This window comes from Danio aesculapii, chromosome 15 (assembly GCF_903798145.1).
Source record: "Danio aesculapii chromosome 15, fDanAes4.1, whole genome shotgun sequence".
NCBI classification, from domain to species: Eukaryota; Metazoa; Chordata; class Actinopteri; order Cypriniformes; family Danionidae; genus Danio; species Danio aesculapii.
Window position 1 is genome coordinate 20248171 of NC_079449.1, and position 21814 is coordinate 20269984.

The window sequence follows — 21814 nt, forward strand, 5'->3', positions numbered from 1 at the left end:
TACAACACCAACCCAAACAATATATCACTTCAAACAATCAAATATGTCAATTAGGGCTGTGCAATTTGGGGGAAATTGCGATTTTATTTTATTAATTTTTTATTTTTTTGACAGACATTGCGATTTAGATTTGATTTGTAATTTAGTTTTGTAGTCAAGCTTCAGCTCAATATTCTGTATCGTAGCTTCTTGCTGCTAAAAGGGAGTGTGTGTTAGTTAAAAAAAGGAACTGTAAAGAATTTATACTTTATTTTTTACATTTATTCAAATTTGTTTTTAAATATTTAGAAATGAAATACAAATTATTGTCTAGAGCAAGCAGTAAACACAAATAAAATGACCTTAACATTCTGTAAACATGTTGAACTCAAATTAGGGAGATAGTGTAGCTTATTATACAAACAAAACAATAATAATTATAAAAATACACAACACTCAGCAAACTAACATGGCTGAAACAACTCTGAAATTGTACTTTGCTGTTGCTTGCTACTAGATCGAGTGTCACTGCAATGCTTTAAGTTTTGTTGTCAGTAATTAAAAAAATAATAATTTTAGGTTCTGGTTGGTGTATTTCCTCATGCCGTGACAGCAATTCTACGACAGCTCCTACAACTGACCTGTTTTTGTTCGGGGTCTGTGACTTTGAAAGTAAAATATTCCCATATTACCAATGTCCTGTTTTTCTTTGATATTCGACTGTTAATGCTTCTGAAGCAGCAAACGCTATCATCCCACTTGTCCGCGCTTTTTGTCCGCATTTGTTGTTTTTTTGTTTTTGATTGTGGGCGTTCTGCATAGTTCAGGTGCGCAATTCTGATTTGGCAGAATGAAAGTGAGCTCACTCAATTGGCTAATAAGACACACAGACAGCAGTCACGCATTTGCTCTGGGTGGGGGAAATGAAATGATACATGTATATTTCATATCGCAGCCTCTTGCGATTAGTTAATTGCAACAATTCAAATCACGATTAATTGCACAGCCCCGATGTCAATAAAAGTAAATTTGTACAAAAATTTCTACATCAAGAAATTTTTTTAGAGGTTTTTAGAGGAAGATCAAAGTCCCACTATGCAATTCAAAAGCATAAATAAGTGGAAATTTTTTTTAATCAAAAATACGAAAAACTAAATATGCAAAACGGTCAATTAACAGATATTTTTTACAGTGTACAAATAAGATTATTCAAATTAATATGAATTAACAACTTAATCAAAAAGTTGCGATTTGGTTTGAGATTGCGTTGGATTAAAAACCTGCAAGAGTAGGGTGAATTAGCGTGCACTCACACTATGCTATCCGAACTGTGCCCAGGAGCGTTTCCCGGTTTGTTTGAGAAGTGTGAGTGCTCCGAATCAGGCTCAGGTGCAGTTCAGTTGGCCGGCACTGGCCCGGTTGGAGGAGGTGTGCCAGAGCGTGGTTTGATTGGGCTTTGGCACGGTATGCTTAGTTATAGGATTGTTTTCCTTTTTGGGTGACCTATTTCATTAAAGGAACATCGATTTAACTCTTCTTTTTATATTTGCTGGGTGTTTTCACACTTGTAGATTGGTTCATTTTTAATCTGGACAAAAATGGAACTAATACATTTAATTCTGGTTTACTTGGTGTCAGTATCATTTATAGAACTAAAAACTCAAAACAGAACCTGTGGTTTCTCCTTTGCACAATTGATGCAACATAAAAATAAAGATCTGCTGCAGAAATCAGTTTGCTGAACTGTAATGTGGAATGTAGCTTCTGTGTGAAGAAAACACAGGCATGTTTTTTGTGAATTCACATTCTGTTTTCGGATAGTTTAGATGTCTTTGGCCATGTTGACATTTCAGTGGAACACAAACGCACCAAAGACTGGATGGCAGCATTCACATCAAATATAGAGATTGTTTTTAGTGAACCAAGTTAACCCTGCCAAGTGTGAACGCACCCTTAATGTATTTTATTGGGTCTTTAATTTCTATTTAAGAAATAGGTGCTTTTATTCAGCAAAAAAGCATCAAAATGAGAGTAAGAGAGGAATTGTAATGCGTAAATGCTTCATGATTTGCATCCATCAAAAAATTCCTGAAAGAATATTTACTTTAAAAAAATATAAGCAGCACAGCCTCTTTGAATCTTGATTAAAAAGAAGATCTGTTTCTTGACCAGCAGGATCTTGTAATACTACAGTAATGGTTCAGCTTCACCATCGCAGTTAAAATAATTAGAAAAGCTGTAAAATTATTTTCCCAATATTGGTGTATATATCAGCATCAGCCATTTTTAGATGTCGTATTGTGTTCACATTCATATGGGAAATCAATAATCGTGTTATGACACTGTTTACATCAGTGCAGCTTAATCTCCTGCTCGCTCTAATCGTATCAAACCCTGCTTAGTGAGTGAGATTCTGTGGATGAGATTATGTGCATGAAATATTGTGGGTGCTGGTTTAATTTTAGACAGATCCTGGGGGCCTGTGGCAGCCAGAGGCATACTTCTGTCACACTGGGTCTTAGTCATTTTTCTGTTTACCTGAATGTCACCTTGATCCTGACTGCACTTGTGTACCCCACCAGGGCCCTTTACCTCAAAAAGCCTCATTAATTTTTGAATTATGATGCGGTGTATGCCAAAGATGCAGACAATATGGCTATGAAAAGTACATGATCCAGACATATAAATGGAATTTACTGTATAATGTGGAATTTTAGATGTATAAATCCAAAGTGTAGCTACACTGAAGTAGCTAGAAATGGAACACTAAAGTAGCCATGCTGAAATGACTTAGTATTGTCTAGTTCAGAGATGCGCAAAGTAGGGCCCGCGGGCCAAAGTTGGCCCATGATAACCTTTGATTTGGCCCATCGTCCCATCTAAAAAGAGAGGAAGAGGTGATGGGAAAGTGCTTGAGGCGAATACCTTTGACAGAGATTGTGATATCGAATTTAATGTAACTTATTGTTTCTTTGTTTTTTTGCTGATCTACAAAAAAGCAAAATGAATTAAATGTTTAAATTAAATGTTTAAATTAAATTTTGTGGCGACGCAGTGGCGCAGTAGGTAATGCTGTCGCCTCATAGCAAAAAGGTCACTGGTTCGAGCCTAGGCTGGGTCAGTTGGCAATTCTGTGTGGAGTTTGCATTACTCCTTGCGTTCGTGTGGGTTTCCTCCGGGTGCTCCGGTTTCCCCCACAGTCCGAAGACATGTAGTATAGGTGAATTGGGTTGGCTAAATTGTCCTTAGTGTATGAGTGTGAATGAGTGTGTGTGGATGTTTCCCAAGAATGGGTTGCAGCTGGAAGGGCATCCATTGCGTAAAAAACATGCTGGATAAGTTGTCAGTTCATTCCGCTATGGCGACCCCTGAATAATAAAGGGACTAAGCCGAAAAGAAAATGAATGAATTAAATGTTGTAAATTAATCAGACTTTTAAAATGTTAATACTGTCACTTGACAGATCGAGGACAATACACATGACATCGGTGAGCGAATCAAGGCGAAGGCGGGAGCAGCTCGATTAGCGTTATCAGCATTGAACTCCATTGTGTTTTAAATGGGATTGTTTATGTTTTTCTATTTTTTATTTTTTCTAGTTATTTTTATATAATAATTAGATATATTTACACATATTTTGTATATATTTGGCCCACAGTCTTCAATCAAGGTTGGTTTTGGCCCGCTTTAAGAAAAAGTTTGGGCACCGCTCTAGTTAGTATTAAAGTGCACTGGCGTAGTATCCACAGAAATTTCCAAGTCAACTTGTAAAAAAATATTGTGACAAATATTTGACTATTTTACAGAAATGTAATAATAATAATAATAATTAAACTAGTAAAAAATTATTGTTTAATGAGTACTAATAATCTCAACCAACAACATAAAAAATCATAAGACATGCTTAGCAATAAAAAAAAAATTAATAAGTAAAATAAAAAAATGGAAGTGGGAGAAAACGTTTCTATTTTCCTTTAGACTGAGGAAAACAAAATTTAAAATACTGATTTTAGCTACTATTACCTTATTCCAATATTATTATTTCTTTAACAAATTTAATTGTAAAAGATCACTATTTTGAACAAGCATTAAAGTTCAATACCACCCAGTATTAAGTCTAGTATTTGCAATTTTGTAGTGCCTGTAATGGTTAGAAATTATAGCTTTTATTAAATAGCTTAACTATAACCTATTCAATTATATCAGTATGAATTTGTACATGCGCATGTTTAGTTTGTAACCCTTCTAGGGATGCACAATATATCGGATTCGGTGGCCATATCGATACCGGCCGTTAAATGCTATTTTTAATGTTATCGTTATCAGTCTGATATCAAAATTAGGCCGATATCTTTAAGCCGATAGATTATGTAGTTGTACAGAACTACCTGTCTGTATAATCTCTTTTTTAAAAACTTTTATAAGATTAGTTCTAACTTTAATGAAGTTTTTACAAATAAAATCTGCTGTTCACTCTATAAAAAAAAATTATTAAACATTTGAAAAATATTTTATAATTATCAGCTAATATATTGGTTATCGGCCACCAAATTTTAACAGTTCTCGGTTATCGATATCGGCTAAAAAGAAACCATATCGCTGCATCCCTAAACCTTTCTCAATGATGCTTCCAAGATTAAAACACATTGTTTTATTAGTTTCTACAACCACATCTGTATTACCAAGCTAGACTTCATTGTAGTGAAAGTTTATATAAGCAGAATCAATGACAACAGAGTTCAGTGAAGCGCTGAAAAAGGTGTAGGGATCTTTTTTGTGATCCATCAAAGCAAAACAAGTCAATCTTTCCACTTCTTACTCTCATGTGTCTTTATAATTTGTTAGAAAAACCACCTCTTGATTTGATGATCTTATTTTGTATCGTTTTTTTTAACATTCATTCCCTCTGCTGAAATCGCTATTCTCTTGTGTGTGTTCAGACCCGGGCTGGAGCAGTATAAACCGAGGGGTCCTGATCTGCGATGAGTGCTGTTCTGTACACCGGAGCCTGGGCCGTCACATTTCCATCGTCAAACACCTGAGACACAGCGGCTGGCCTCCTTCCTTACTGCAGGTGCCTAAAGAGCCTCACACACACACACACACACACACACACACACACACACACACACACACACACACACACGCACACACACATACACACACACACACACGGTCACACATTTCTGTAGTTTTAACAAGTTAACAAATGTATGTATGTGCCTCAGATGGTGCAGACCCTGGCCAGTAACGGCGCTAACTCGATCTGGGAACACTCTCTGCTGGATCCAGCACAAGTTCAGAGCGGCCGCAGGAAACCAAACCCACAAGATAAAGTCCAGTAAGCCATCTCATCAACCATTCATGCATCATATACCAGCATGCCATAAAAACAGAAGACCGGGGTATAATTTTTGTTTTTATTGGTCTGTGCAGTATGTAATTGTTCTCGTGGAGTTTCATGTAATAGTAGAGCACCGAGACCAGACTAGCAGATCCGCTCACTCAGAATAAATTAGAGGAGGTTTTTCAAGTAAAATACAGAGTAATTAAAAAGTCATTTGTCTGAGCGATGGTTCAGTGGTTCAGACAGGCCCCAATATCGCTTTTTAAAGGCCGAGTATGAGTACCTATGTTTTTATTCATGTACTCTCCAAGACCAATTCTGATACCTGTATTTAACTACGTTTACATGGACACCAATAATTCGATTTTAATGCGATTAAGACAATACTCTAATTAATTGTCTACCATGTAAACAGCGATTTTTGATCAATTTAATCCGATTAAGGTCATAATCAAACTAAAGAGAAAACAAATTAAGACGTATGGAGTATGCCGATTTTAGTCACATTATTGAAGTGCAGTACAGTCATGTAAACACCTTAATCGAACTATTACTGTCATGTAGGGCTTTTCGCTGTGTTTTGCGACAGGATAGTCCACACACACCCACACACACACACACACACAAACGGCTGTTTGTCACGCTGCGCCTACCGAGTCAGTGCAGACCACAGACACCTGCATCGAGAAATGCGGAGTCTTTTTTCTTCCATTCAGCATGCGATATGAACTTCCGTTAAAACATCAGTCTTCCAGCAGTTTGTAGTTGCATCCAATATCTCGTTTGTCACAGGGGGGCATGCCCTAATGAAAGTGAAAGTGCCAAACTGCAGTTAAGTCGACAAAGTAATAATGAAACACCCGAAATTACATGAAACTCTGGAGGAAATGCGAATAGCGCGGTGACGCAATGACGTTAATCTAAGTATGTGCTATAACATGTAAAACCGAATCATGAAAGCAACATAAAAATGCAACTCATGTAAATGCCTTAATCTTATTATTGTCTTAATTAGATTAAGGCAAATAATTTGATTACTGATGTCCATGTAAACGTAGTCATTGTCATACCTAGACAATTTCCAGGTATCAAAAAAACATAATAGCCATGTTTCCATCCACATACTTTTATGCATAAGAATGCTTAAATGGAAGACCAAGATGTGCAGATATTTTGAAAATGAGCTGTGGCGAGTGAGGCGGAGACGAGAGCCGTGAGGGTGTACGAGGCGGGTGGCGTGAGTGAGATAATCAGGGACAACTGGGCGCGTCACCTGCCTCGAGTCTCACGGAGGAGCCCTAGAAGCTGAAAGGAGGAGAGACTCCAGTGCTGAGAGAGAGGACCGGGCCGGACATATTGTTTTACTCTTGCTTTCAGTGTGATGGCAGTCTCCGTGAGGAGCTGCTGTATGTTTGTTTTATTTGCTCATTAAAAATTATTTTAAAGTTTGTTGGTTCTCCGCCTACTTCTTCCCGATGGCCAGGCAGCCATCTAACTTCCTTACAGTGGTGCCGTAACACGGGAGAAGGAGAGACATGTTGTACAGTTGCCCTTGTCGCTAAGAGGGAGAGCGAGTGTTCGGCAGTTAACCCGAGTGGGGGAGAAACATGTTTTCCTGCCCAGAGTGCCGGGGTGGCCTAAGGCAGGTGAGGAAAGGATCTCCCTGCTGCCGTGTCCCAGCATGGTGAGGAGCAGGAGACACTGGGCTCACCACCAGAAGGAAAAGAGCTCAAGGGAGCCATCCCAGGGCGCCCGGGGAGTCACCGCTGTCCGACATGATGCTAAAGCCTTCGTCCATCCACCGAAGCAGGAGCGGAGCAGGAGACCAGAAATGCTACCAGCCAAGAGAACTGCCGCCGATCACCAGAAGATGGACGGGTGGATAGATTCCTCCACAGGGCTCCCAGCACATCGTCGGATCTCTCATCTTGTTGAGGACCGAGTGGCAGCGTGTCTGGAAAACCGAACCCTAATTTTTGATTTTTTTTTGTCCCTCTTTCCCCTCTCTCTCTAGAGAAAAAAAAACGTTACCTGATAAAGAAAAAATGCACATAAACTATGGTGGAAGCACATTTACAGAATAAATTCCAACATGGCCATCAAAAACATGTTTTTTTTTTTTTTTTTTTTTTTTTAATAGGCACACACACGTAGATTATTCATACAGAGCAATGGCAATTCGCTTTCATGTCAGAACTGGGATGCAATTTAATGGCGTTAATGGACAAACCAGCAGACTGACTACATTGGAAAACATCTGACATGTTGTTCTGGTCATTCTAAAATGACTTGCCTAAAGTGTGTTATCAAAGTGTTTCTGTATTATTACCTCTCAGAACTGTCTTGAGAGCCCAAAGAGTGGTCTCTGGCCTCCAAAAGCCACACTGTGTTCATTAAGTTTCATCTTTTCTCCTGAGGTGCAAGTAATTTATTAAATAAGAAAAAGGCACACGGTGGCTTCTCCAACCACAGCACATTCCATTTCTCTTTTTGATATTTGGTGCCAAGAAGTGATGATTTTTTTCTCTTTGACTCATTGGAAGGAACCTGCTTTATTCTGTATTGTTTCATGTGGTATTCAAGTTTTGCGCGTTAGTCTAATTCACATATTTAGATGGAAACATAGCTACTTAGACTAAACATTGGACAGCTACTCTGTAATTATGAACAAAAGCTGTTTGTCACAAAGTAGTCGTTTTGACGCTACCACTTAATAATAATAAATAAAATAAATAATAATAATAAAATAACATTTATTAAAAAAATATATATCTTCGTTAACCTGATTAATCTCCAAAACTAACTTCACTGAACAAATGTTTGTAATTTAACACTTTGTTACAATCAAAAGTACATACTGGTCATCAGTAGGGCTGGGCGATTTGCCCCAAAATCAAACTCTTGATTAATTTTAACTCGATTACGAATAATGAACGATTATTTTATTTGTTTATTTATTTTTTTTGCCCTCATAGTTCACTGACAGGTTTTGTACAGTAAAGATGCTCACATATTACAAGTGAGAGATTTTTGAATGAAGGGTGCATTACTTGATTTTAAAATAATTGAAGTAAACACACTATCTACTATCTATGATTATTTACTGAACATCAATGCTGAACTACTGAAATTAAAACACACATTGCCTAAAACCAACAGTAAATTTTTTTCTTTCTTTTGCAACTGTATATTTAAAATAATTCTTTTTCAATGTTTTTTATATTAGAAGTAGAAAATAAAGCAGTATCTCTTCAAAATAAAATATCAATAATAATCATATTTTAAACAGTGTGTTTCTTGCATCTTCTGTAAACAAATATTTTAATGTAAAGTCGCTCCAATGGGCTTGCTGCTCTCTGCGCCTCCCACGCTCGTCACCGATACCAAACCGACCAATCACAGAGCTTGTGCTACATGTCGTCATGCCGTGTAGTTACATTTTTGAGAGATGTGTGGGTATGTGACCGTGCGAAGGCTGCTTAACCCAGAAGTAATAGAGCAACAGAAGCGGGAGTCATGTGACTCCACATGCCATAGAGAAAGTACTGGGAAAAATTTTAAAGATTGTATGTTCTGAATGTCGATTTCGATTACATTTCAGTTAATCGCCAGTAATTCAGTTAGTCATCAGTATCAGAGCGTTTTTTATGAGTATCAATATGTGAGGTCCAAACCATCAGATTCTAGTGCACACTAAACACATCAAAGTCTCAAATGGGGGATGAAAATTTGCCCCTTCCTGTGCCATCTTCACTGCACCTCTAATAAAAAGGTCTTTTAATTTACCTTTCAAAGGGAGTTTGATTGTGTAACAAAATAGTGAATGTACATATGCATCTATGTGTTGGTGTGTAAATGTGTCCATTATCTGTGTAATTTTTCAGCTCTTTAGAATCAAGTTTCACTTCCACCAGAAAAGAGTGCAGTAGTTTTAAATAAGCAGTCGTGATTATATTGATGTAGATGGGAATATTGAGTATGTGTCCCATTTTTAATTTATTGATATTGACTTTGTTTTTTATTTGTTTCTGCGCTCTTCACCCTGCAGCCCCACAAAGTCAGAGTTCATTCGCGCCAAGTACCAGATGTTAGCCTTTGTCCATAAGTTGCCCTGCCGTGATGACGACGGAGTCACTACTAAGGACCTTAGCAAGGTGAGACCATCACACAAGCCACTGCTTATCTCAGTCTCTTCCCTTTTACTGTCATTCTGTCTTTCCTCACGGCCTCTTTCTGCTCCCCACTGTCTGTGCCCTTGCAGGAGGGCCCTTAAAATGACACCCCGCTAGTGAATAAATGTGCCTTCCTCAGTGCTATTGAACGGCCCTAATGAGAGGATCTCTTTCATGCTGGGTTTCTCTCACATACTCGCTTATTCTCCTGTTCTTGCCTGCAGCAACTGCACTCAAGTGTGCGGACAGGAAGTCTGGAGACATGTTTACGGCTGCTGTCACTGGGGGCACAAGCCAACTTCTTCCACCCGGTAAGATCAGTCGTCTTTTGTTCTGTCAGGTGTTCTACATCATAATGAAAGCAAAGATGATCATTAATACTAGATAAAAGGAAAGAATATGCGTTTCTGTTGCTGATTTAGAGCTTTATTGCACAAATCTAAAACCATGAAAATGTTTCTTTGTTATTCAGAATAAAAGAAATGGATTTTTTTTACTATGCTAGTTTTCAAGGAAATGATTTTCATTTTTATTTAACTTTAAAATAGCCAAAATATAACTAAAAGCTACTTTTTTTTAATATAAAATTGATTTATTTTATTAAATTTCTTTAAAACAAATACAGTGGTCCTTCGCTGTAACGTGGTTCACTTTTCACAGCCTCAGTTTCTCAGGTTTTTTTTTTCATGCAATTTGACAATTTTTTTTCTTTTTAAAGCACATTGTGTTTTTTTGTGTCCTGATTGGCTGTAGACCAGGGGTTCTCAACCTTTTTTACTTCGATATTTTGAAGGCCCAAACTGATTGTTTAGAGAAAATGCTTATTTTAAAGCTTTATTTATTAGCAAAACATTTCTTTTGCCTTCTATCATTCCCTTATTTTTCTAAATCATTTTATAATATTATATATATATATATATATATATATATATATATATATATATATATATATATATATATATATATATATATATATACATACATACATACATATATATATATATATATATATATATATATATATATATATATATATATATATATATTATATATACATACATATATATATATATATATATATATATATATATATATATATATATATATATATATATATATATATATATATATCTATGTATGTGTGTGTATGTGTATATATATGTGTATATATATATATATATATATATATATTATATATATATATATATATATATATATATATATATATATATATATATATATATAATCTATATATATGTATATATATACATATGTATATGTATGTGTATGTGTATATGTATGTGTGTATATATATATATTATTATTATTATTATTATTATTATTATTCTTATTATATATATATATATATATATATATATATATATATATATATATATATATATATATATATATATATATATATATATATATATATATATATATATATATTTTTTTTTTTTATATTTAAAAAAAACACACAGACAGGTTCAAAGCTCCTGAATTCTTTACTTCAGTTATTCTTTACTACTGCAGAGTATTTGGACCTTTCCTTCAGTAAAGGAACCTGACAGGACTACAGGAGTTGGCAAAAAACTGCTGATGCTTTGACTTAGACTGACTTTTATTCATCTATTGATCTATATCCATTAAAATAAACAACCTAACCTTAACCCTAAATGTAAATTACAGTGAAATCCATTTAAATCTGTTGAAACGCATCGATCTGAAGGTGGTTTGGTTTGATTGTTCTATACAGACGCGCATCAATTATAAAACGCTCACGAGCCGTTAATTTGGACAACTATGCAGATATTTTAAAGTGTTCACACAAAGTGAACATGCATAGGTTGTAAATCAATAGACTTGTGCGACTCTGATGCAGTACAAGTCACAGACGTGAGGCACGTGCGAGCTAGTTATTATAACAGTTATAACAGTAATATTATAATATTATAATATTTTTTAATCCGAATTGGCCTGTTCAATCACAGAAAACGGGAAATTACTACTATAATTTTAATATGACATATTTAATAATAAAATCAAATAATTATAAAATAATATTCAAGTTAATTTGAAGCTTATCTCGCCTAAAAACTATCGGCCCACCGGTTGAGAATCTCCGATGTAGACCATTGTCAATCAATGTCCTCCGTGCCTTGTCTCTTGTACAGTACAGAATGCATTCAGCTTGCCAAAATTACATAAATATATGATCGCTAGCAGTGACTATGAAGTGCAGTACTGTATGTTTGCAAGTTTTCTCCACAATGTCAGCGAAATGTTCGGTGCCGTCAAAGGCATCTGTGGTAGCGCCCAAAAGGCAGAGGAAAAGGCTAACCATTGCACAAAAAGTTTAACTTCTGGACATGCTAAAGGAAGGTAGAAGTTATGCAGCTGTAGGGCGCCATTACGGAATAAATAAAGGAAGATCAAATGGTTTTAATCTTTGATTTCATTCCATAATACTGGACTCGTTTTTCTACAGAGGTTTGAACTTTGAGAGTGTTTGTGAAAATGAAAATAGAGAAAAGTGTGAAAATCTTAACGCCTGTCTGAGAAAAGTGTATAAAGTGGGGTATTACAGCCTTAGAACATTTATAATAATCGTAAAAAATAAAGCTGACTACTTTGCATATTTTGCCTATTGCTGGCTATTTTTAGAATGTAACTCCTGCGAAATTAGTAAAACAGAAACTGAAAGCTAAAAATAAAGGTGAATTCAGGCTGTTATTATAAACTAAAATAGTCACTCAGATGTTAAACAGCACTGCATTATCTTTTTGTAACCTCTTGTTTATAACATCCGATTTGATATCCTACATCCTTTCCAAACCAAATTATTTCTAGTTTTCTTTGCTTTCCTCTGTTATAATAATGACGGATGTTTTTTTAACATGTATTTCAAAACCTGTTTGATTGACTGTATTTAATGTTTGCATTTTTCTGTTACTTTCGAATGTATTACCGTAAAGCTTCAAGCTGCTTTAGGACTGTATGTTTTGCATAAAGAACTGGAACAAGAACTTTAATTCCGTAAAATGATTTACATAAGCGTAAATATGTATTGATTGATTGAAGGCATTCTTTACAAAACAATTAACACTGTATTTTAAAGTGTTACAATATATAAACATAAAAAAGCTAATGTTTATATCTGTTTGCAGCACTGCGTTGATTGTGTTCTTTTCTCAGCCTCTATGATATGTAGCACTACAAATTTTTGTTAGAGATTTGATTTCACAGCCCTTCTTTATGCTCTTTAAATCACAACTTGTGTATCTGTCACAGAACTCACAATCCACACAACCAAAACACTGCTTTGAACTCAGCATCTTCCAACATCCAGTTATTGCTTTTATTGACCGCTGCTCTTGATGTTGCTGTTGGTCGACATGCATTACTGGAGAGTTTCTAGTGACAGAGTAAATTCAACCATGAAAATGCCCAGTGGAGAAGATATAGTTCTTGGGGGACCGACCTGATGGTCAGTTCCTATAACAGAGATTCTCTAACAATCTGGTGTTAAAGCCCTTATTTTCTGACAGTGGGTCTGAAGTGTAGACGTGTAGACCTAAAGATTGACTATGAAATCGGCAGATTGAACAATCGCTGTTATCTCTGGTGGTCACTCACACCCTTGATGATGCCTTCACAGGAAAAGGGCACAACCCCTCTCCATGTGGCTGCCAAAGCGGGACAGGTTCTCCAGGCTGAGCTGCTGGTTGTGTATGGAGCAGATCCGGGAGCTCCAGATATCAATGGCCGAACACCCATAGACTATGCACGGTAAAGGCCAAATCCGTCCATTCATCTACTGTCTCTCTGTTGTGACATTCCTCCTATCTGTCTGTTTGAGCTTCCATTCATCCACACTTCAAAACTTACTTCCATCCATACTTCCATGCTTCCATCTATTTATGCTTTCATACTTCCATACATCCATACATGCATACATACATACATGCATACATACATACATACATACATACATACGTTCACACTTGCATTCATCCAAAATTCCATACTTCATCCATACTGCCATCCATCCACACTGCCATACTTTCATCTATCATACTTCTATCCATCCATGCTTCTGTTCATCCATACTTCCATCCATCCATACTTTCACACTTCCATTCATCCATAATTCCATCCATCCATACTTTCATTCATCAATACTTTCACACTTCCATTCATAAATATTTCCATCCATCCATACTTTCACACTTCCATTCATCCACACTTCAAAACTTACTTCCATCCATGCTTCCATCCATCCATACTTTCATACTTCCATCTATCCATACTTCCATACTTCCATGCTTCCATCCATCCATCCATCCATCCATACTTTCAGACTTTCATCTATCCATACTTCCATCCATCCATGCTTCCATCCATCCATACTTTCATACTTCCATCCATCCATCCATCCATCCATCCATGCATCCATGCATGCATACATACGTTCACACTTGCATTCATCCAAAATTCCATACTTCATCCATACTGCCATCCATCCATACTGCCATACTTTCATCTATCATACTTCCATCCATTCATCCATCCATGCTTCCGTTCATCCATACTTCCATCCATCCATCCATCCATACTTTCATTCTTCCATCAATCCATACATTCACACTTCCATTCATCCATATTTCCATCCATCCATACTTTCACACTTCCATTCATCTGTACTTCCATTCATCCATGCTTCCATCCATCTTTTATTTCATACTTGCATTTATTCATACTTCCATCCATCCATCCATCCATACTTTCATCCATCCATCCATCCATCCATCCATCCATCCATCTATGCATCCATGCATGCATACATACGTTCACACTTGCATTCATCCAAAATTCCATGCTTCATCCATACTGCCATCCATCCATACTGCCATACTTTCATCTATCATACTTTCATCCATTCATCCATCCATGCTTCTGTTCATCCATACTTCCATCCATCCATCCATACTTTCATACTTCCATCAATCCATACATTCACACTTCCATTCATCCATATTTCCATCCATTCATACTTTCACACTTCCATTCATCCATACTTCCATTCACCCATGCTTCCATCCATCTTTAATTTCATACTTGCATTTATTCATACTTCCATCCATCCATACTTTCATCCATCCATGCTTACATCCATACATGCTGTCATCCATCCATCCATACTTTCATATTTACATTCATCCATACTTCCATCCATCCACGCTTTCACACTTCCATTCATCCATGCTTCCATCCATCCATACTTTCATACATGCATTCATCCATACTGCCATCCTGCCGTCCATCCATACTTCAGTTCATCCATATTTCCATCCATCTGTACTTCCATTCATCCATACTTCCATCCATCCGTCCATCCATACCTCCATCCATCTATGCTTCCATTCATCTATGCCATCATTCATACATACTGTTATTCATCTATCCATCCATCCATCCATCCATCCATATTTTCACACTTCCATTCATCTATACTTCCATCCATCTATTTATCCATACTTCCATCCATCCATGGTATTGTTAAATGCAATATTAAGTCAGTAGCATTACTGTAAGTTGTTTAAGACTGGAACGTTCTACTGTGTTCAAAAAAGCAACAACATTTCCTTTCAGTGTTGCTCACTTCAAAGCTTTGTATAATAGTGTGTGTGTGAATATATTATTTTTATATAGTGTGTGATGTGACTTTGTGCTTGCAGGCAAGCGGGTCACGTAGAGCTGGCAGAACGCTTGGTGGAGTGTCAGTATGAGCTCACGGACAGACTGGCCTTCTACCTGTGTGGACGTCGCCCTGGTGAGTATTCAATATTTCTATAATAATGGTCATAATTAAGTGTATGGATCTTCATCAAAGTCCTGATCGCAGTGTGATTACCGAGTTTCTAATGCATTTTCAACCAAATTCAGTGCGGATTCCACTTAAAAATAGGCTCAGCGCTGAAACACGCATTACACCTAAGCTTCTGCTGTGAGGTTTACACTTGCAGTGTGAATACTGCAACCTGTTAATTTGGGCATCAAAATCATTATGTCCTATTTGTGCGTGGTATAAAACTAAGCAATCTGTCCTCTTGAAATGAGGATGAAAACTTCTACATTGTTTTTATTGTGTCTGTGTTTTTGCAGATCATAAGAATGGTCATTATATCATCCCTCAGATGGCGGACAGGTACATTGTTTGAGTGTTTTTGTATGTGTCTGACTCATAATAGAAATAATACTGTCTATACATATTGAAAAGCATCAGTGCGGTTTTGTATATTACCTGTCACTATGCATGATATCCTCCTTCAAGTCTTTTCCTAAGCACTGCCCGTATAGTGTAGATAGAGTGTTAAGATAAGTTGGCAGCGGGTGTATTTGAGTGTGCTGGCCAGCAGGTTGTGCTGCACAGTTAATCAGATTACATTAGGACACAGCGTGCCCTCAACCTGAAAGGCTGACAAGCTCAAATGCACCGTATCTGAATGAACTTTACTGACATGTCCAGAAGGAATGTTGATACGGGGTCTGTCCCTTTTCTTTCTTCCTCTATCTGACTGTCTTCTGCCCACTTTTCGGTCTCGCTCACTCGTTCTCTGTTCTCTCCATCTTGCTGCGCTTTTGGAGGCAGAGCTCGCCCTAAGTGCCCGACGCAGAGGTATCTCTCTCTCTTTCTCTCTTTTCACCCCCCTCTTCATAAACCCTGCTCACTTTCTTTGTCTCATGGACTTCATCTGGATGTGGGTACCTGGAGGGATGAGGCAGGAGTTGGAGATTTGCACAATATCTTGTGATTTTTAAGGGTATGTTCACACTTGGGATGTTTCGATTAATGAAAATAAACAAAAAATATGAGCTGTGAGGTAAAACAAAAGGACCTTATGTCACAGTATTGAAGCAACACGCTCAAGCATACCTGTTTTTTTTTTGTTCTTGTTTTTTTTTTTTTTTACATTTCCAATTAAAGTTCAGTGCAGGTGTTAAATGTCATCTGCTTGCAGCTGGTTTAGATCTGTTGAGGAGTTCCTGATGCCGTTTTCACATCTTTTCACACTCTTAAAGAGTTCTCAGCTGGTGAAAAAAATATCATGTATGATAGACATATGTTGATATCATAGACTGTAAAAAAATATGGACATAGTATCCGTGACGTCACCTATAGGTTTCTGAAGAGTGCAAATGAAGCTACAAGTCAAGTACTAGGGCTTTTCTTTGGGTGGAATGCTTAATACTTCATTACCTGCGACTCGTTTGTGTTCATATCACTTGTGCTTGGTTGTTTACTATATCAATAAAGTGTTTAGGCAAAACAAAACTAAAATACGATATATATATATATATAAATATGCATGCCAAGTTCAGCGGCTAATCAGCAAGAATGACGTGATGGCGTCCAGCGAGACCTAGCTGTCACTCAAGTGGCCACACCCTTAATTATGCAGACTAATATAACTTGATAAAAATGAAATGGATGAGTTATAAAAAAATTTAACCATTCAGTTGTAATGAAGGGTAATATTAGCTATGAGAACCAAAACCATCTTTTGTACCAGGCTGTAAACATGTTTTTATCAGCTGTAAAATTGGCCAATTTAGCATTGCAGTCAGTGAACATCTGGAGTTCCTAGTGTCAGCCCCCAAAGGCGAGTCGATGAATTGCAGTTTCAGTTACTTCCGTATTGGCGTCACGAGGGAGAGCGGGATGTGGCTGCCTGGTCAATCTTTAAAAATTCCACATATAGTAGTAATGAACAAACATAATATTCACAAAATTGGACTTAATTGACAGGAATCAAGAGAACTGAACGACAAGTGTGAACACACCCTTATTGTCAACTTAAAATCATAATGGTTTATTCTTTCTTACCCTAATACATGATATTTTATTTCTCTTATTATGCACAATTCAGTACATATTATTATATAGAAACAAATTAGCTGCTGCTACACAAGCTATTGGTTAAAGTTAAGTAGACAGGGTTATGTATTTCCTCTCTTTTTTGTGAACTCACATTTACGTCATAGTATTCGAGCATTGCAAGCCAGTCCAGTCGATTTCTAATAAATTATATCAAGTAAAATATTTTTTTCATGTTTAGAAATCTCCTGTTCCTCATGTTTTTCGGCTGCCCATGTCCCACCCCATCTATCCATACATGCATCAATTCATCAATCCATTAATTCATCCAGATCTCCCTTCCCACATGTCTCCTTTCCTCTCTCCTCATCTTTCTCTGTCCGCATGTCTCCAGCATCCTTTTACTCCTGTGTCTGTGTCTTTGTCTTTGTGTAGCCTGGACCTCTCTGAACTGGCCAAGGCAGCCAAGAAGAAGCTTCAAGCGGTGAGTGATGCAGGTTAATGAGCTGCTACAGACAATTTAGGGAATTAGATTTTTTTAGACAGCACAACCCAAAGCTACAAATGATCAAATGTGTGGTTCATTCCTAAATCATGCTTTGGTTTTGATCCAAATGCTAGCATGTACAGTTGAAGTCAGAATTATTAGCCCCACTGAATTATTAGCCCCCTGTTTATTTTTTTCCCAATTGCTGTTTAACGGAGAGAAGATTTTTTTCAACACATTTCTAAACACAATAGTTTTAATAACTAATTTCTAATAACTTATTTATTTTATCTTTGCCATGATGACAGTAAATAATATTTGACTAGATATTTTTCAAGACACTTCTATACAGCTTAAAGTGACATTTAAAGGCTTAACAAGGTTAATTAGGTTAACTAGGCAGATTGGGGTAATTAGGCAAGTTATTGTATAACGATGGTTTGGTCTGTAGACAGTTGAAAAAATAGCTTAAAGGGGCTAATAATTTTGACCTTAAAATGTTTTTAAAAAATTTAAAACTGCTTTTATTCTAGCCGAAATAAAACAAACAAGACTTTCTCCAAAAGAAAAAATATTATCAGACATACTGTGAACATTTCCTTGCTCTGTTAAACATCATTTAGGAAATCTTTAAAAAAGAAAAAAAATTCAAAGAGGGGCTAATAATTCTGACTTTAACTGTATCTTCAGGCGAACTTGTAATTTAAAAATTTTAAAAAGAATTGTTTTGCACCAATATAAGTGCTTGACACATGCACATTGTATAAATCTAGCTGTGCACGTTCAATATAAATATTAATACACACATATTCATCTATCTAAAAATTTGTTCTCTCAAATTTCTTTGCTAGAGAAATTTTATTAAATTTTATTAAAAATATTAAATACAAATTTAAAAAAGGGGAGTTTGTCCTTTCTTTTTTTTTTTTCAATATTTAGCTTGAGTTTAATTTCTAAAGATGTTTAGTGCCTAAAATATTATTTTAATAAAATATATTTTTTATTTATTTATTTATACAGGGACAATGTACAACATGACATGTTGTGCCAGAGTTAGCTATAAAGCTAATTTACATCTGCAGTCCCTGGGCAGGAAGTTGTAACTAGTTTAACAGTACAAATTAATACAATATACACTTACAGTACACTACATACAATACATCAAAGTCAATAAAATAAAATAAAATCTGTGGTTGCATATTTTGATTTTGTTTAAGCCAAATTTTAAGAACAGTAAAAATGATTAAAAGTGGTACTGTCTCTGATATTTACTGGTATTTTAGTCCATATTTCTGCTGCTCTGACTAAAAAAACTGACTGTCCAAAAGAAGTTCTCTTAAGTTTAACTGAACAGTCACCTCTAACTGATGACCTAGTCTGTCTTATATTGTCCTTGCAGACAATCACACATTGTTTGAGAGGTGGTGGTGCTAGATCATTAAATATTTTATACATTAAACCCACATCAGCTTAAAATAAGAAACTGTAAGTTATGTTGTGCAATACAGTTACAGTAATGATAGCTCCTTAGCTTTTTAGCTTAAATGTTTACTGTTCGTTTAAAGATGCTATACCATGGTTTTAATGTTGCAATGTTCAGGTGAGACCAGCTTTTGCACAATAAGATAAATGAGGGAAAATCATGGTATTCATAAAAAGTTTAGCAGCAGCCATAGGTAACTGATGCCTAATGTTTCTATAAATCCTCAGACTCGCTCTAGCACTTTTGGAAACCTTCTTAATGTTTTTTAAAATTTAAATTGGAGTCAATAATTATATCTAAATATTTAAAATGATCAACTATATTTATTACTTCTCCATTAACTAACGTATCTGAGCAATACTTCTCATTTTTTTAATTGAAAAAACATTCCCACCGTTTTACTTGCATTGAGGGTAAAACATGAAAACATAACCAGTCTAAAACGTTCTTGAGTGCAGCAGTAAGTTTGTTAGCAGCTTGTTGTTTGGTTTTTGCGTGAATATATACTACTGAATCATCTGAACCTGAACTTCTGGAACACACTGCAGGCAAATCGTTAATGTATAAACTAAACAGAATGGGTCCAAGAATTATCTGTTTAATAAAACTGTTTTGTTCAAATGCACCAACCTACAGTATATTGTCTATATTCACTGAGAAATAGATATAAATATTCATTTTCAAAACGGAGTGTGCTTATTTATACAGAGCACTGTATATATTATGTATACTAATGTATAATAACTATATAATATGCCTATTTACTAAGAATATGTGAAAAAAATATTAAATGAGATGAAATAGAGGTGGGCTTGAGTTTATGGGGAGTTGATTACAATGTTCTGCGCAAACTTTCAAACTGATGCCATTAGAATAGGAACCATAGATCTATATTTATACACTGATTTCACACTTGACCACTGCAAACACACCAACACGTCTTGAATGGTCAGTGCGTGTCGTCACTTACAATAAAAATCTATGAGTTTTCCAATATTCTGAAGTGTGCACAGCCTGTGGTTGTAAAAAACATAAATATTTAACTTCTCTCATAAATGGCATAATCGTTAACAGGTGAGAACCTTTTTTTTAATACATATTTAGCAAAATCACTTCAGTTTCTCTGGATTTACTGGGTTTATTAGATATGGGGTTGAGTAAAATGTGAATTGTTAATGTAAAATTTCTTTCTAATTACAAATAAAAATATTGTCATTTAAAGCTTTTCTTTCTTTTCTTTTTTTCTTTTTTTTTTTTTTTTAAAGAAAATTACAATTGATAAGAATAACAAATGTTTGTTGTCATTGAAAATCTACCAAATATCAGTTCTTCTAATGTTACAAAATTGGTATTTTATAAATATGAATAATAATGTTTACATATTCATATATTTTGGTCTATTTGGAAAGTATTTCATGACTTTTTGGAAAGTGTAGATCAGGGGTCTCCACACTCGGTCCTGGAGGGCCGCTGTCCTGGAGAATTTAGCTCCAACCCTAATCAAACACGCCTGAACCAGCTAATCAAACTCTTACTAGATATACTTAAAACTTCCTGGCAGGTGTGTTGAAGCAAGTTGGAGCTAAACTCAGTAGGGCACTGGCCCTCCAGGACCGAGTTTGAACACCCCTGGTCTAGATGTTGACTTGTTGAACTGATGGACATTGAAAGTATATTGATTAGACAAATATGTTATTGCTGTATTATTTAATATTAGTATTACTATTTATTTAATTTTCTTTTTTTCTTTCAAAGTGTATTAAGTTATTTTGTATTTTAGTTTATATCATTCTTGTTGTATTTTTCATTTAATCAATAATTTTTTTTGCTGAACTAAAAAAAATGAAACCTTTGTCAATTTGTATGACAATGTTTAAAATAAAATAGTTGTTAAAAAAATAAGTATGCTCATGGTTTTGTCATAAATGAATATAAACATGTCTAAAAACATGACACCTTTTTTGGTCTTTTATGCAAAAATTTTTATAAATGACAACATTATTATTTGAAATTTGAATCGTTGTAGACGATCAGCATGTAGCAGTGAGCATAGATATGCATGTAATAACCAATATGCAGATTGTTACATAATAAAAATTAATAATAATGGCAGCAAAAACAACAATAGTGACAATAAAAAGGAAAAACTGAAGAATAAATAACAAATACATACTAAAACAAATAAATAATATAATAAATAATATAAATAGGGTAAAATTAAGCCAGTTAAAAATAAATAAATAAAACAATAGTAATAGACAAATAGATAAAGGTATTCAGAACCGTGCTGAAAGCACTTTGTCTATGACAATGAAGAAAAGTTATTAGAAGCCCAAACTGGGAACCTTAAACAGTTACTATAAAGAAAAAACAAATTAAAATAAAAAAGAAGGAAAAATAAATTAATTCATTAAAAAAAGTAAATAAATGAATGATGTATTGGGCCTGGAACCAGAAGTTTTTTTCT

At 35.4% G+C, this 21814-nt stretch overlaps 1 protein-coding gene across 3 annotated transcripts in view; it reads left to right on the forward strand.

Moving 5' to 3' along the window:
• The window catches only part of git1 (G protein-coupled receptor kinase interacting ArfGAP 1), a 47023-nt gene that overhangs the window by 4567 nt on the left and 20642 nt on the right, over window positions 1–21814 (forward strand). For 2 of the 3 annotated variants that reach the window (XM_056474214.1, XM_056474216.1), the window contains exons 2-10: window positions 4920–5053; window positions 5208–5320; window positions 9375–9480; window positions 9723–9809; window positions 13157–13287; window positions 15237–15331; window positions 15664–15706; window positions 16151–16177; window positions 17813–17861. In XM_056474214.1, coding sequence (XP_056330189.1) covers window positions 4920–5053; window positions 5208–5320; window positions 9375–9480; window positions 9723–9809; window positions 13157–13287; window positions 15237–15331; window positions 15664–15706; window positions 16151–16177; window positions 17813–17861 — 785 coding nt within the window. The remainder of the gene's footprint in view (window positions 1–4919; window positions 5054–5207; window positions 5321–9374; window positions 9481–9722; window positions 9810–13156; window positions 13288–15236; window positions 15332–15663; window positions 15707–16150; window positions 16178–17812; window positions 17862–21814) is intronic. The other variant, XM_056474215.1, reaches the window with a different exon arrangement.